Source organism: Macrotis lagotis, chromosome 6 (genome assembly GCF_037893015.1).
Source record: "Macrotis lagotis isolate mMagLag1 chromosome 6, bilby.v1.9.chrom.fasta, whole genome shotgun sequence".
Lineage (NCBI taxonomy): Eukaryota > Metazoa > Chordata > Mammalia > Peramelemorphia > Peramelidae > Macrotis > Macrotis lagotis.
The window spans coordinates 230031062-230047798 of NC_133663.1; the positions used below are offsets into that span (position 1 = coordinate 230031062).

General features: G+C 40.7%; 2 protein-coding genes across 2 annotated transcripts in view; both read right to left on the bottom strand.

Moving 5' to 3' along the window:
* Nucleotides 1-241: 241 nt before the first annotated feature.
* Nucleotides 242-1643, bottom strand: LOC141492363 (uncharacterized). Its single transcript, XM_074192797.1, has one exon. It carries the CDS (start codon nt 1487-1489, stop codon nt 242-244), a length of 1248 nt encoding a protein of 415 aa, XP_074048898.1. The 5' UTR covers nt 1490-1643.
* A 1190-nt stretch (nt 1644-2833) lies between these two features.
* The window catches only part of LOC141491469 (FERM and PDZ domain-containing protein 4-like), a 496143-nt gene continuing 482239 nt past the window's right edge, over nt 2834-16737 (bottom strand). The window contains exons 12-16 of the mRNA XM_074192454.1: nt 14202-14291; nt 13498-13680; nt 10259-10397; nt 5165-6217; nt 2834-4757 (exon numbers count right to left, since the gene is read on the bottom strand). Of these exons, the coding sequence (XP_074048555.1) occupies nt 3451-4757; nt 5165-6217; nt 10259-10397; nt 13498-13680; nt 14202-14291 (2772 nt within the window). The 3' untranslated portion in view covers nt 2834-3450. The remainder of the gene's footprint in view (nt 4758-5164; nt 6218-10258; nt 10398-13497; nt 13681-14201; nt 14292-16737) is intronic.

The following is a 16737-nucleotide window of genomic DNA, read 5'->3' on the forward strand; positions in this document are numbered from 1 at the left end:
GTATGTATATATATATATATATATATATATATATATATATATATATATATATATACATACATATATATGGGGTCTATAGGCAGAATCCATATGACCCGGGCTCGTGGCTGCTCGGCGGCGTGACTCTGGTTTCCACACCTATCTTGATACAAAGTAACAAAACGTACGGAGGAGAAGAGAGAAGGGGTGGTAGAGAAGAAGTCTGTGTATGGCTTTGCAAAGGCGGCTGCACCGCGGCCCGCTACTTGGCCGGCGGCGCCTTCAGGGAGCGCGTGAGCGCGCTCAGCAGGGCCGCCATGGCGCTGGAGCGCCGGGCCAGCAGCCGCAGGCTGGGGGCGGCGGGCGCCCGGCCGGCGGCGGCCTCGGCGGCGGCCTCGGCGGCCCTCAGCAGGCAGATGTAGTTGATGACCACCTCGTCGATCTTGGCCGCCATCTCCCGGCGCTGCGCCTCGGCGCTCGCCAGCCCGAGCAGCCGCAGGCAGGCTTCGGTGAGGCAGCAGAGCGCGCGGAAGCCGGCGCTCACGGCCGCCAGCATGTCCTCGGGGCTCGTGTCGGCCGCCGCCATTCTCCCGCAGGCGCTGCCCAGCTGGTCGGACTCGGCGGAGAGCAGCCGCTTGCACTGGGCCAGCCGGAGCCGGCGCTGCGCGGCGCGGGCCCCCGAGGCCTCCCAGGGCGGCGGCGCGGCGGCGGCGGCGGCGCAGGCGCGGACCAGGCCCAGCAGCTCGTGCGCGTCGCGCTGGGCCGCGAGGAAGCCGCCGGGCGCGGCGTAGCGGCAGTCCTTGAGAGCGCCGATCCGGGCGAGGCGCGCCTCCGCCGCCGGCCGGCAGGGGCTCGAGGTGGCGGCCGGGGGCGCGGCCGGCTCGGGAGCCGGGGCGGGCGGGCCGAGGCGGAGGCCCTCCGCGTCCCCGGCCGCGTCCTCCCGCCCGCGGCTCAGGCAGCAGCGGCTGAAGGGCCCGCGGCAGCGCCACGCGCTGGGGCCCGGCTTGCGCAGAGGCGCCGTCCTGCGCGCCCCGGAGCCCCCGCCTGTCCCCTTCGCCGCAGGGTCCGGGGGCGTGGAATCTGGGGAGCGGCTTTCGGTCAGCTTTCTGCCCGGGGGGGCGTCGGCCGCTTTTCCCGCCTCCGGGCCGCCCGAGCCCCCGGCCACCGTCTTCCTCTCGAGGAAGGCTTCCAAGCCTGGGGACCCCGACGCGACGCTGCTGCTGCGCCTCAAGACCCTCGCGCTGCGCGGGGTCCGCAGGCTGCCTCCCCGCAGTTCCCGCGGCCGCAGGCTCGGCGCCCCTCCGGAGGCCGGCTTCGCTTCGGGAAAATCGAGAGGGGCTGGATTGGGACTTGGCACCTTGGATTCGGAGTGAATGTTGGATGATAGCATGATGGAATCAGCTTTAGGATGTTGAGAACCAGCTGAAGACATGCCTCCTCGTCTTCCCTTCCCAGGCTCTGTGAAAGCTACACTAGGGGGAGTAGAAAAACAGAGAGAATCATTAAGCATCGCCTGACAGCCATCTCGGCCTCATCCTCTCGGGACACGTTTTGGGCACATGTTGGGAAATCCAGGCCGGTTGACAGAGCGAGACTTTTGTTTCTCAGTAAATGCCAAACCTGCATTTCCAAATTGACTTTATAAACCACAACCTCCCCATGACCGTCTTAGGTAGATGGTTTCAAGAATTGCTCTCCCTACCCCCAAAATCGCCATCTGGTTTGTCAGCCTTTTGTAATGATTCTCCGCATGCTTAGGTAGCTGGGTCTTTATTCAACGGACACCAGTCTCTTGTCCATCCTATATTTTGAAGATCTCTCCATGATTATCTTAGGAAGATATTACTTTACCTTCCCCACACCTATTCCCCCCCCCCCATCACCAAATGGTTTGCCAACCTTCTGGTGATGATTCTGCATGCTTAGGGAGCTGAGATCTTATTCAATGGACACCCAGTCTCTTTTCCGTCCTATATTTTGAAGAGCTCTCCATGATTGTCTCAGGTCTATAGTTTCATGAGTTGCTTCTCCCCTCCCCAAATCATTACCTTGTTGTCTGTCAGTCTTCTGGTGACAATTCTCTATATGCTTAATTAACTAGGTCTGTGTACAATGGACACCTGGTCCATTGCCCATCTTGTGTCTCAAAAGCCTTTCTGTTTAAGTTCATCTTATGATTAATTGCTTGTACTTTGTGAACAAAGCTTTGTAGAACTCAGAGTCAGCTCTAGAAAGGATCCTCCACACCAAGGTGAGGTATCAGAATAACACTTTAAAGGAAACTAATCAATGCCTAGTATAATGAGGAAATGTTGAAAACTGCCAATTCAAAAATAAGGGATTTGTTCATAAAATCGAGTAGCATGATTTGCTCATAGGAGATAATGACAGCGTCATGAGTTAAGTTGCTATTAGTAGATGGATATTTGTTTTAGCTATTAGGGTTGAATAACTATACAACCTATGTAGAGATTGACTATTTAGTTAAGTTGAAATGTACTTGGATTGACACTTGAAAGAATTCACTTCCCAAGAATTCACGGAACCCATTCATTGGGCTGGCTAAAAGGCCTATCAGTTTGGAAGGAGTTACATTAACTGTGAACGTTACCTTTCTGACACTGATGTTCTTTGGATGCTGGAAAAAGACACTATGGAATTCTTCCTTTTTTGGGGTCCTTAAAAACACTATTTATATCAACCTTCCTTGTATGGTTTAAAAACAGCAAGAGTGGACCATGGGTTCCAAACTAAAAATCAGGATCTATCACCAATCAATTTCATCCTCGATTGGTTATTTAAATTACCATAATCTCTAGCCAAAAGAAAATGAGTTTTTTTTCAGCCTGTCTTTTGTAATTTAAAGTCTTTTGCAACTGAGGTTTTATTCAGTTACTATTTACTGAAATATTGCAATTTTGATAGTTTGTAGTGACTGTGGGAATAGAATATTTGAAACTGAGGCTTTCTTAGAAAATTTGGGATATTTGGCCACAAGTATAGCCCAAACTGAAAGCAAAAACTAAATGATAACCATTCCAAATCTCAATAATAATTTTTTCTTTCCCTGATAATGACATAATTAATGGTGGTCCATTGATGATGAAACCAAATGACTATGTTTTTTGTACATAGTAAGGGTTTGTTGAATTGAACTGAATTTGTGGTTTCAAACATTGTTGTCTTCTAAGTCATTAATACAGTGTATTAATAAAAAAGCCCATATTTAGTATTTGGACATAAAAGAAATTCACTGTTGATCAATTTAAAGTGTACAGATCGTATAATTGTGAATAGTAAATGCAATTTAAAAATTTTTTAATTTAATTATCTAAAAGGTTATTAAGGTTCTGGAACTGTAAGGTTGTTATTTAAATTGACTGCTTGCCTTTGTTTTTGGTACCTTGTCACCTTTTCATTTTCAAATTTAAGGTAAATTCTATTTATGTATCCCACAGGGAATCAAAACTATCACTTCTTTGGTGCTGTACCTGTGGTTTCTTTAATCTTGGGGAGCCGATGACATCCATCTCTCAAAGTGCCAAACAGTGGCTCAGCATTAACAGCCGTATGCATAACAGGCACTGTCATCCGGTGACACAGAGGATCATTCTGTTGGTGCAGTTCCTTAAAAGTGGCCCCGGGGTTGGGAAGCCCAGCAGGTCTCTCATCTGCTGGAATGTAAGTCATCCCTTTCCCTGAGGCATCCGAGATAATGTGCTTCCCTTCCGAGGTGCAGAGGGGAGATTCCACAGGTGTAGGGCAAGTACTGCTGCTTCCTGTGCTGCACCCAGCATCCACCGAAGAACACTGGGAGCTTTGGAGAGAAAAATGTCCTTCACTTTGCAAAGATGACATACGCTTGGCCAAGTGATAGTCACAAAGGTGAGCCACACCCTGCTCAGCTTCGGGAAGCTTGGAAGGATGGTCATCAGCAGACAGATCGGCATCCTCATGATGGTTTATGTCTTTGGCTGAGGACACACAAGTCATGTCAGGCAGAAAGCTTTCACCTTGGCCAAGTCCGGGAGTTCCACTGTTATCTCCCTCAGGATTGCCTTCATCTTTACACTCGGTTTCCATCGTCCCAAGGCCAGGCACTCTTTGAAAGGCCTTTCCAGTCCCCATCTCTGATCCAGATTTTTCAGCTGCTCCACCGTCAGCCGTTGCATACCATCTTTGGCTGTCTTTGCGAAAGGCAGTCCTCTCCAGGTTAAAAGTGCTTAGTCGTGGACTGTCTCGTGATGCTAGAGTACCAAATTTTCCTTTGGCATTTTCCTCCATCTCTGTTTTTTTAGGTCCCTGCTGCTTTTTCCCTGTCCCTGCCCCTTCAGGAGCTGTTTTCCCCTCCCCATCAGCCAGCTTGCCTTTCCTTTTGCTGGTACAAGAATACACCACCGACCCCATGTGCAATTTGCTGAAATAGTCTGTGACTGACTTGGTCTCCATGGTTTCTGGTTCCATCTCCATGTTATCTGAGGGAAGAATCTGCTTTGAAGGCACAACTTTGGACTGTAGCTCTGCTGCTTGTCGAGCAGCCAGGGCCTGAGAGGACTTCATAGGTAAGCCTCCTGAAGGGGTTTTGGAGATGGGGAATTCCGTCTGTTCTTCTACAAGGGGATGGTAGCCTTCACTAGTGGCCAAGAACATGCGGGTAGAGTTTTCTGACTGCTTCTGTGCTGTGGCCAGTTCAGAACTCTCAGTCATTTCCGAAGAATTAGTTTCATTACCTGAATCTGAGGAAGACTCAGGGCTATAAGCTCGCAAGATTGCTACACCTGTATACCATAAAAAACAAGAGCCAGTTAATGGAGATGTTGCAGGCACTTGAATACATGTAAGAAAATGGAATTCATCTCTTATAAAAATACATATTCTTTTTCCTTTTAAAAAAAGAATCTGACTTTATTGCACAGTTGTTCTGGAAAGGGAGGGGGAAAAAGTGCCACATGTTTAAAAAAAACCAAAAACAAAATACTGAAAAAAATCCCTTCAACAATAACAATAACAAAAACAGAAACAAAAAAAGACCCTGTAACAGTACGTCCAGCACATAACAATGAAATGGGACATGCGTCAATGAGGCTATACAACATAACGGGGATGAATACTTCCAAGGGCAAATGGCTTGCAGGGATGAAATGGTATGATTATTATTGAATGAATGTAACAATCGTGAAAGAACCTGAATTGTCATTTGTCTGCTGTTCTTCTGATGCTGCTAAAGCCTCTAAGGCCTGCAGAGTGGAGACTACAGCATCATCTAGCCCCTTTTCACACTTTTCTTCAGAGTTGGTAGGGACAGCATCAATAAGGGAAACAGGAATTTCATCATTTTGCAGGCTGCTGGCCTGTTCCTTGTCCTCCCTAAACTGATGCTGAGAGTCCTCTTCATCTGAGCTATCCCTGAAGCCAGGTGGAGGAGCTGCAATGGCCATGTTCAAGGAGTGTAACAAAAAGTCATCCTCATTATCATCACCCTCAGGAGGAGGAAGGGAGGTGAGGTCAATGATGTCATCGCTGGACCCAGACAGATTGAGAATGGCAGGCCTATTTATTTCTCCAACCACAAGATCTTCCTCACAACTCACTTCATCTTCATCTTCAGCATCATCTGTGTTTTCTGAGTAACAGATCTCATGCAGCAAAGGCTCTTCGATGCCTTCGGCAGCTTCGAAGTTCTTCCCATCACCAATATTTGCATAAACAGAGTTTGTCACAAACTGTAAGCTTTCTGCATCTGGAGAGAAATCCAAGCCTTTAATATCATTGGCGGTGCTCATGTAAAGAGCTCTTTGTTTTTCTAGCAATTCTGGACTGTCATCCAATAGTCTTTCATAACCAAGATTTTTTGGATTAATATCATCCATGGCAAGCTCTCCAAAAATAAAGGATACTTTAGCACTTCTGGGAGAATCCTGTGCTTTTTTACTTGTCTCTAGACCTGAAAGTGACAGCAGTGATTGTTGAGCAAGACCTCTACTTTCCATTTCACAGGTGGAGTCACCTTGTTTGGTCAGGTGATGATCAAGGTCATCTGAATTATAGGTATTTTCTATGTACAGATGCCTGTGGTCTTTTGGACATAAGGTATCATCGGCAATATCAACATTCTTATGTTTTGAGTCTATATATGTTATTTGTGGCTCTTGTTCCCCATCAGCAATGAAAGTGGTCATTTGGGGTATACAATTCCAATCGGAACCAAGAAGATTATGCTTTCCTTTAGTTTCAGGACCTAAAGAGAGATCCACACAAAGATACATTATAGGTCATTCTGATTTCTTTGAGGGTTGCTGAAAACATCCTCATCTAATTATCATGCATATTTGATTAACCAAGAATTTTATATGTGAATGTAGACATAGCTAAGGACCTTTTGGTTAAAGATTTGACCTTGACTAGCTAAAAGACCTGGATTTAATATAACTTATTTTAAATTTGCTACATATGATGCTGCAGTATAGGAGTAGGAAAATAGCTGAATTTTACTGAGCCCAAAGCTACCAAGAAGTGATATTATTTAAACCTGGGTGCCTATAGCCTTGAGAACACAATGTGGCTTTTAAAATGTTTAGTCATGGTACCTTTAAAGGTTGCAAGATGGTGTTGGAACTCCAGAAGAACAGGCTACTCTTTCCTCTCTTTTCTCAGACTAAGAAAGTTAGGGCTCCCCCCCAAATGATTAAGATAGAAGACTTCAAGAATAGCTAAAACTTTAAGTAAATATTAAAATATATTTTACAAAAAAAACTCAAGTGATACTTGTGGCCCTTTAAAAGGAAGAGTATAAGGTAGAGAGAGAGGATTGCTTCTCAGGACAACATTGAGGTATGCAATGTATCTTTGGTTCCATGGTACATTTGTAAAAAGTGTTAACTTTTTACTAAGCAAACTCCTAAAATGTAAACAATTTCTTAATGCATGTGTACAAACTTTAGTATTCCAGAAAAAAATTTGATTTATCCCCCCCCCCCCAAAAAAGAATGTTGAAACTTGAAAACAAAATAAAAAATCTTATCCCCAATGTGATAGAATTGGGTTAAAGTGCTGCAGGATTCTTTACTGTTTTTTGAAGCAGTGAATCTTCTCTGATGTTTGTAGCCAAAATGAATAACATATAAGCACATTCCCTCCAGATGCTTTTGAGACTGTCTTCCACTTCCTTCTCTCTGTTTCTGTAGGTATTTTTTTCTTTGTAATGATGTGTGTGTGTGTGTGTGTGTGTGTGTGTGTTTGTGTCTGCATCTCTATTTTGTACTTTTTGGTTTCCCTACTCTTTAGTTTTGAGTCTCTTTTTAATTTGCCATAATGTAGACCTGAACTAATTAGCTGAATTAGTTAAAATTAATTAACTTGTATTAATTTACCTTTATATTTCATTAACAAATATAATGCACAAAGTAGATATTTAGAAAGGAAGGACCAAGCATTTACTTGTGAAGTAAGCACCTACTATGTACCAGATTCTTTGTTGAATGCTTTGTTGAATGTTGTCACTTCCGTTTTTCACTTGAGGATAGAGAGTAAGTGACACACTACTAGCTGGTGTTGGAGGTCATAGTTGAACTCAGGTCATGCTGACTCCAGACCTACCACCTAAGTGCCTAAGTGCTTACTGTTTAGAAAATGTTGAAGTTTTTTAGTGAATGATTTTCTGAATTTATTAAACATCATTTGAAATGCCCTTTTGGCATTCTGGTGAATCTATTTAGCCCGTTTGGCAGGAGAAATAACTTCCCCTGTGCCTTGACAGATGGTTTGGACTTGTTCTTTTTCTTAAAAGTTACTGAAATGGTTTTGGTGATTCATTGTCTCAGGGGAGTAACAGGATGAAAGGAACAATATATTAGATGATGGATGTAGCTTCCTGCCATACTAGGGACCAAACAGGCTGTGGCTAGCCCCTTGGTTTCACTCTCAGGCCTAATAAGCAGATCAGCAGCATGATGGGCATTGGAAAGCTGTGGGCAGTTGAATCAGTGCAGAAACCTTATCCTGCTCTGAAGGTCTTTTCCCTGCTAGTTTCTTCACTGTTAGATGGACTACTAGTTCATTTTCTTTGAATTTTAAAGCCAAGCTATCATCCAAAGAGGGTATACGCATCTGTCTGCTCTTAATGCTTGTTATTTTTAAACTTGAGGTATAATCATGAAACATGTTTTACATTTCTCAGTTTACTGACTAAAAAAAAGCAATTTATTTGTTTGTTATTTTACTTTACCCTTTAGATGATTTTACCATACCTCTCTGTTTCAACCATCCATAGCTGTCTCATGGCTCCTTGGTAGAAAAGAAGTTCTGGGGAAGGCATTATTAAATGCCTATTATTTACATCTATAAAGAAGTTCTGAGGAAAGCTTTATTAAGTACCTATTGTGTACATGTATAATAGCATTATTATATCAAGGGCAGCTAGTTGGTACAGTGAATAGAGTGCCAGGCCTGGAGTCAGGGAAGTCCTGGGCTCAAATCTGGACTCAAATACTAGCTATGCAATGTTGATCAAGTCATTTATCCTCCATTTGCCTCAGTTTCTTCATCTATAAAAACATGATAATACTTTGTTAGGTTGTGTGAAATAATAATTATAAAGTGCTTAGTTTGATATTTGGTACATAGTAGATGCTCTATAAATATTATCATCATCACAGAAAAAAATACTTTAAAAACATGATTACAGTAGGTCTCCCTCTTCCCCTCCTAAACACTATCAAGGTTCTGAGAATTCAATCAAGCAAGCATGATGAAAAATGAGTCTCCAAATTGGTACCTAGAAGCCATGGCCCCATATGGGTCATTAATTATTCTTTTAGTAACATGCACTCATTTTTAAGGCAATTGGGGTTGTGACTTTTCTAGGGTCACAAAGCTAGGAAGTGTCTGAGATCAGAATTGAACTCAGGTCTTCCTGACCCCAGGATGATACTCTATTCACTGCATGACCTAGTTGCCCCTCATTAGTTAATTTTCAAGGTTTATTAAAGCAGCAACACTAATTCTAGGGTGTGATGGGTTACCCAGTTATCTGGGTAACTGATTTACTTAGATGCCATTGCTGCTCCTCATGTTCCTGTTGCCACAGCCCAAATAACTGCTGGAGAGGGTGGGAAAATCCTGTTACTGCCATCATTCTTTTGTGATCCCATTGCCAGGAAGTATAGAAGGCATTGGGAGGGGTTCCAAGGAAAAGAGCTGACACTGATGTCAGGTCCAAGACCTGTACTGGGAATTGGTCTGCATCAACTCTCTCAGTAATGGAGTTTTCCCTAGGATAATTTGAGCTATTCTTGAGATAGAATAATAACCCTATTAGATCTTTCTGCTCTAATGTCCAAACCTTGAAAAATACTTTGATAAACAGACTACTTAGAGTTTGATCCACTTTTATTTCTTTCACACTAAAAATAATAGCTTTACATTTAGCTAACCATTTAAGGTTTATAGAGCACTTTCGTAATAACCTAGGACATAGGTGATGCAGATATTATTGTTTCCATTTTACAGATCAGAAAGCAGAGGAACAGAGAGGTGAAGTGATTTTTCCCAGCATTTTACAGTAATACTCTGATCATCTGACTCCAAGGCTATTGCTTTCACTCCTACACATTGCTTCCTGCTTTCAAGAAAAAATGTTACATTATTTATGGGTTTAAAAATCTATATTCAAACCAATAAAATCAATTTTAGGGCAATATTACATCAGTATAATGTCAAAATGATGGGATGTGACAAAAATGTATGGGAATTAATTTTTATAATTTTTTTTCATTAGTCAAGTTAAGCTTGCTAAAGATATCTTTGTTAAATCTTAATATTGTTTTACTTTTTTGGGGGGGTAGGTTTGAATTCTCCCATTATCATAATTGCTGCTTTATCTATAGATCTTTTAAAGTTTGCAAGTCACTTTACCCATAACAGCCCTAGGAAGAAGGTTTTGAAAGTACTGCATTTGACAGATGAGGAAACTGAGGCTGAGTGAAGTCTTTTTTTTTTTGCAAGACAGTGGGGTTAAGTAACTTGCCAAAGGTCACAGGGCTAGGTAATTAAGTGTCTGAGGCCAGATTTGAACTTGGGTCTTCCTGACTCCAGGGCTGGTGCTTCATCCACCGTACCCCTTAGTTGCCCAAGTTAAGTCTTTAATCCAAGGTCACATAGCTAATATCAGAGTTATAGAATTTGAACTGAAGCCTCTAGACTTTAGTTGCTATTCACTAAATCCACCATCTAACATAACTGGGGATGGATAAAAGGGACATAAATTTATTTAAGAGAATACCTGTTTCTCTGTTTCCTGCATTTTTCTTGTTGGCCATGTTAAATATTGACCGTCTGGAATCTACCAGTAGCCTATAATATCCAGCTGTTAAACAGGCAAGGTTCATTGCATCTGATGGTTCCATTAACAGAATGATAGGCTAAAAACAAGAGAAAGTTTTGGTTAAAGGTCGTCCATTTTAAAACAGAAGAATGTCAGTGTCTAGACATCTAGATTTATGAAGTGTGTATGAAAGAAGTTTCTTTGAAATTGGAGAACAAAAAATGAATAATTTAGACACACTATCATGGAAAGACTTTTCATATACAAATTTAGGAGATGACTTTGAAGAACCTGCAAATTGTGAATTCACTTAAAATCCAAGAAAATGAAATTTTTTATTCCATTTTATTCCATGAATTCTGTTAAAAAAAGAAAACAAATATTGCAACAAAATCAAATTCAGTTGTATGGAAAGAAATTATTTTGGTTTTAATTTCAAAGTTATGGCATCTAAGAAGCTGAGAGTGACAGGGCTGGTTACCAGGTATCAGGCTCTAATCTGAAAATAGCAATAAAGATAAAATTTAAAGATCAGAGAGAAAATTAGTGTTAGAGAGTTGTAGAGATGTGTTGGAAATGACTGAAAAGCCAAAAAAGAAATGAGGTCACAAAACTAGGGAATAATATCATACTTTAAAATAAAATGTAAAATCACTGAGTCTAACAGAGATAAGTGTTGACAAAATATTTGCTAGATTTTTCTAGAAACAGTGATGCTAGATCAAAGAAACTGACATGGAGGCAAAGTAGAATGAAAAATGAAGAACTAAATATTTGGTAGTGAAGGGGCTGTAATTGCTTCTTAGTAATTTTTGAGCGACTGGATATGTTTGAAATATATTCCATGACTTGCCCATACCTTTTTTGAGCTCACTTTGTAAGAAACACTCAGTAATATAGGTACATGAATATAATAAACATACACCTGCACATATAACACACATTTAATCATATACCCATGTAAACACATGCATTGTGTAAGTGTATTATATGGTAGGTATGTTGTGTGGATATGCATATATATATATGTGAGTATGTATGTACTATATACTAACTTATTAAGTTATGGTTGGCAGAGGGAATTCCCAAAGGGTATGGATACCAGATCCCTGATGTTATCTATATGTATCTAAACATATACACATGAATATAATTGTATACACATATAGGTGTGTATATGCACACATACCTGTCTATATAAAACCATATATACATAACCACCACATTAATATTTCAAGAATCTGTGACCTAAACCCCTTGGGTACTTTCTCTGCCAACTACAACTTAGTAAATTAGTCAGATCATTGTATGAGGCTCAGAAGGCTTAAATGATTTGATTAGGGTGATATTCTATTGTGTCAAAGGCATGATTTTATATAAGCCAGGTCTTTCTCATTCCAGGGCCCAGCATTTTTCCCCATTATACAACACTGTCTCTAATAATATGTAAACTACAGATAACAGCCTCATTTACCTTGGTTTCATCCTTAAAGCCCCTCTTCCTGGCCCCACTTAAATCCAATTCCCTTGCATGTCATGGCATCACCTCCCTGATGTCATGCTCTTCATCAAGAATCAAGGACAAATAAAAATCTTCTCTAGAGCATCTCCCAAGGGAAGCCTGTCTCCCATGCCCAGACATCTAAGCAGTACAGCCTCTTTTGTGATAGTAGTCTTCCCTTCCCTTTCTGTAGTTGCTGTTCTCAACATCATTGTCCACTGTTTAGTTCCCTTCTCATTTCCTGTCCTATGTCCCACAAGTATATATATTTGGTCACTTCAAATGTGAAACTCGAGTGGAACTCTTTGGATATATTTATATTCAGGCAGATAATTGAAAATAGGCAATTTATTTACTTCAACTTAGAATAGGCTAATGTAGTCAGTGGTATCAATAGTATTCCAGTCTATTTCCTAATCCATATGTAGCCTCAACCTAAAGCTAATAGCAGTGTAGCATCTTGGACCTCTTCATCTTGCTCTCACACTCTCTGACTTGATCCCCAGTGAGTAGGTTGCTACCATCAGCTCTAGGGGTATCCCTGTGAGACTTACCCTTAACATAGTTCATGAATTGCTACTGGCATGCTTCCCATTAATAGACAGTAGATGCAATTAACTCTCAGCAAATTCATTTACTAAAAACATAAGTTAGAAAATATCACCCTTCACCCCTAACTCCATAAACTCAAACTGAATTTGAATAAGTTCAAATTTAAAGTACAGTGGTAATGAGATGCAGGTGTAGGATATACATGAGGTAAAGGCAACCCAAAACTCCTGTGCAGTTCTCGTTGTTTTCACAGAGTCCTCTTGCTTCTCTGCCTCAGTAGTCGGCCCTGCTAGGAGGGTTGTTCAGGTAGGGTCCCAGAGTCTGCAGTCTTTCCACAGCTTAACTCTTAAGCCAGGGCTAGTTTTCTCTCGGGTCTGTAGTTGTCTCTCTTCTCTACTGCCAGGGGTCTTGTACCTAGAGTGATTACCTTTCTATGTCCATGCCAAATTTAAGATTAATATGCCATCATTGTACCTTGAAGAGTTCTCTGAGAGCTGGATGGGATGTAGCTCTCCCGGCAAGCTGCTGCTAGACTCCAAAGTTTGTGTGGAAGGGGAGGAGAGCAAAACTCTTCTCTGATCATTTTCAGGGTCATTCTGAACCCTCAAGCCCTCATTCACACAAACTGATTGCCTTTTAAGGTCACTGAGAGAGGGGATTCCCATCTTCCATAAACCAGTGGGATTTTTCTTTGTGATTCCCTCACAGAAAGGTGCTCACATCTCCTAAAAGAACCATGACAAACTTATCTTTGTTACTTTATTATCTCATCAATACCTTGAAATTAGATTCTGGCCTTTCTAAACTAGAAGTTGGTTAAAGCTCAGTTTCCTTGATCTAGTTTTCTTACTTTCTATTGTCCTTCTCTATGACACACAGCAAAAGGACTATGGATTCTCAATCTGGAAGTAACCTTAGTGGCCATTGCAATACTCCAACCTCCTCATTTGACAAAGCCTAGAGAAGTTAAGTGATTTGCCTAGAGTCACAGTTGGTAAGCATCTCAGTCAAGATTTGAAATCAACTCTTCCTAAATCCAAGACTATCCACTGTTTCACTGATCCATTTAACTATTCATCTACTGTTCAATCACCTTGTGTAAAGCAAGGTGGTACTATTGGGTGGCAAGAACTGAGATACTTACTTTCACATCCAACACATGGAGTTCGACCCGAATAGAGCCTTCATCTTCTGTAAACATCTCAATCCTGTTGACGTGACTGAAATCCGCCAAAAGAGCCACCAAGTTGGTTTTGGTGTTTATCACATGACTTATTCCATACCTGGGTCCAACTAACAAAGTCACTTCTGAGCGCTTTTCCGCTTGCTGTAGTAGGAACACAAAAATATTTAGCCTTTGGAAGAATCATAAGTTTTAAAAATAAAATTACGTTTTGCCTGCAAAATGTGTCTGTGCTGCTTTACTAGTTCCTTTAGTTAGCTAAGAAACTAAGGATATGACTATACTGAGGTCAGATACATTATGAATTATTCAGAAAATGTTATCACATCATATATATGAATATGTGAATTAGAGAATTCAACTAATGATATATATTTTTTTAAATGTGGAAGCTTTTGCTGCCTCAGTTATTTAAATGGAGACCATTGTTAGAATCTTTTTTTTTTCTGGGTCTGTAAATTTTTCTGGGGCACTTTTGCAGCTGGTATTATCTAGTTCAACATTTCTTGTGATATTTTCAGACTACAGCAAAATAGGTTAGAAATGAACCCTAGGAAAGAATTCGTACTGATTTGCTTCTGTCATCAGACAGCCTCAAGCAGGAAGACTTCAATAATAATATACAGACTAGAGAGACTTTTTATAAAGTAAAGGAAAAAAATTACCACTAATGTTGCCTTGAACACACGGCCCCCATATAATCGAAGATCACTGAGGAACTTGAGATAATGGACCTTGGCTTGCAAAGCAGACAGCTGAGGAGAAAGGAAAGCTAAAATGTTATTGCTTGTTAGCTTGGGAAGCAGGAGGGAATCAAGATCAAACCCAAGGGGGAAATGGAACTGAGATTGTATGGGTGAAGGGGATGTGGCTCCCCATAGCAAGGACTCCGGCAAGTGGCAAAGGAAATTGCAGCACATTCGACTTCCTGATTAAGGAATACAATTTGAAATCTTGAAATTAGAATCTCCCTTGTTTGGAGAAGGATTCGGGTGTGTGGATGGGCTGCAGTAGGGCGTTCAGCAGCCCTGGAGCTCTTCCAAAAAGAGAGAACAGGAAGTTAAGATGTTCAAATTAAACATCTGCTCACTGAAGGATTTCAAGCAGATTGGAGCTTTCTCACTGTAATCAGTGACAAAAGCAGGCTTTTCTCCAAACTCTGGTTCACCAATAGAAGGAAGCTGGCAAAACAGGAACTGTGTGAGGCTCACTCCTATTTAGTATTTGTAGGGGCTTAGGGTTTTTTTTTTAAATTCTAGCACCTGTAATTTGTAGAAAGCTATTTAATCCCAGCTCCTCACTTTCCCACTGCCAAATTTCTTCAGGTCTTTATAAGTTCTCAGAGAAAATTAACTTTCTGAATTCAATCTGAATTGTGGAAATGTTTGAACTTACTATGGAAGTTCATATTTTATTCATTTATCTCCAAGAATCTGAATTTGAATCACATGAATCATTTACAATGAAATTCAATCTAGATAAAAATCCTTTTATACAACTCTTAAAAAGGTAGGGGTCCATCTCATAAAGTGCATTTTATCTAGGAGTCCTTGTTTGGTACTAGTAAGAAAGGAATCTAAAATCTATCAGCAATGTATAATACTACTGAAAAGCTAGACACATACACACACACACACACACACACACACACACACACACACACACAAACATTCCCTCTGTCTGTCTGTCTCCTTATCTGAAAATGACTACAAGATAACAATAGTTGTATTGTTAGCAGCTTCATTTACTACCTGACACATATGAATGCTTATCTAATAGTCAAGCATAGCCTGGGTTTGAAGCTTGCCTCCAACATTTGTAAGCAGTGTGATGATGGCTAATCCAAAACCTTATTGCACCTCAGTTCCCTCTTCTGTAAAATGAGGACAAAACTACTATTTGTATTTAATCTCAAAAATTTATCTCAAATTTATCATGAAAGATATGAGAATCTTATGGCATAATGTCAACAAAGCAGTTTAAGTGGTGCAGAAATACCAATTATACTAGAGACATATCTTACATCGAAATTATTTAGTGCTAGGTACATGCCAGACTTCATTCTGAAAAAAAACAAAGCATTTTAAAAACTGAGATAGTGATAATTCCTTTGCCATAGATGGAGAGACTGATTATGGTAGAAATAATAACAGGATGGATCTGTGTTTTTAGTGAAAGGTGTTATGGTAGGGTAGCAGGATCATTTGGAAATTTGCTTCTGGTTCTTTGACAGAGAGGTAATGAATTCTGGTTGTAAGAGTAAAGTGTACATTGTCAGACATGTAAATTAACTGCATTAAAAAAAACAAGCTAAAGTTCTTTGCAGGATGGAGGGGAGAGGGTGTCAGGAAAGTGGTGTCATATAAGATAAATAATAACAATAAAACTTTAAAAAATTAAAGGGAGACAAATAGGATGAAGTGAAGATAGAGACAAATGAAAGGAAAGAAAGGAAGAAGGGAATTGAAGGAAAGGAAGGAAAGAAGGATGGAAGAAAAGAAAAAGAGGGAGAAGGAAGAAAGGAAGGAAAGGAAAAGAAAAGAGATGGATAAAAAGGCAAGAAGAAAAAGATGGGGAAAGAAGGAAGAAAAGAAAGAAGAATGAAAGGAAAGAAAGAAGAAAAGGAAAGAAGATAGGAAGAAAGAAGAAGAAAAGAAAGGAGGAAAGGAAGGAAGGGGGAAAGAAAGAAGGAAGGAGGGAAAAAAGAGAGGGTGAGTCACAGAATGTTGAATTACAGATCTGGATTCACTTTTGAGTCTATCATTTATTAGCCATAGAACCTGTCTGAGAATGTGTTAGTGAGCCAGATAATTATGTAAATTAGTCAAGGTCCAGGTTGGAAAGAAATAGGCCAAAGACTTTAAAAAGAAATTAGGCCATGAGTAGGTGAATAAGAATTACATCATAAATGAAATGAATGGTTTCTCAGTTTTAACTCTAGGACTTGATCATGAAGGACGAGACATCATTTCTTTGACCTCAGGCAGTATATGAAAGGTTGGTGACTGTGGCCCAAATGCTTTTTCAGGTTTCTTAAAGGAAGTTATGGAGGAAGGGGGAATAGAAACCAGGGTTCTTTAGGTCCTAAAATAATGATATAATATCTGACATTAATACCAGAAAATTACCAACATAAATAAATACAGATTAATGTTCTATTCACAAAATCTTTTATGTTCAGTGTCAACCAGTAAGTGTTTT

Bases quoted from the DNA above. Each gene is read 5' to 3' on its own strand.
- LOC141492363 (XM_074192797.1), bottom strand. From the start codon at position 1,489: ATGCTTAATGATTCTCTCTGTTTTTCTACTCCCCCTAGTGTAGCTTTC.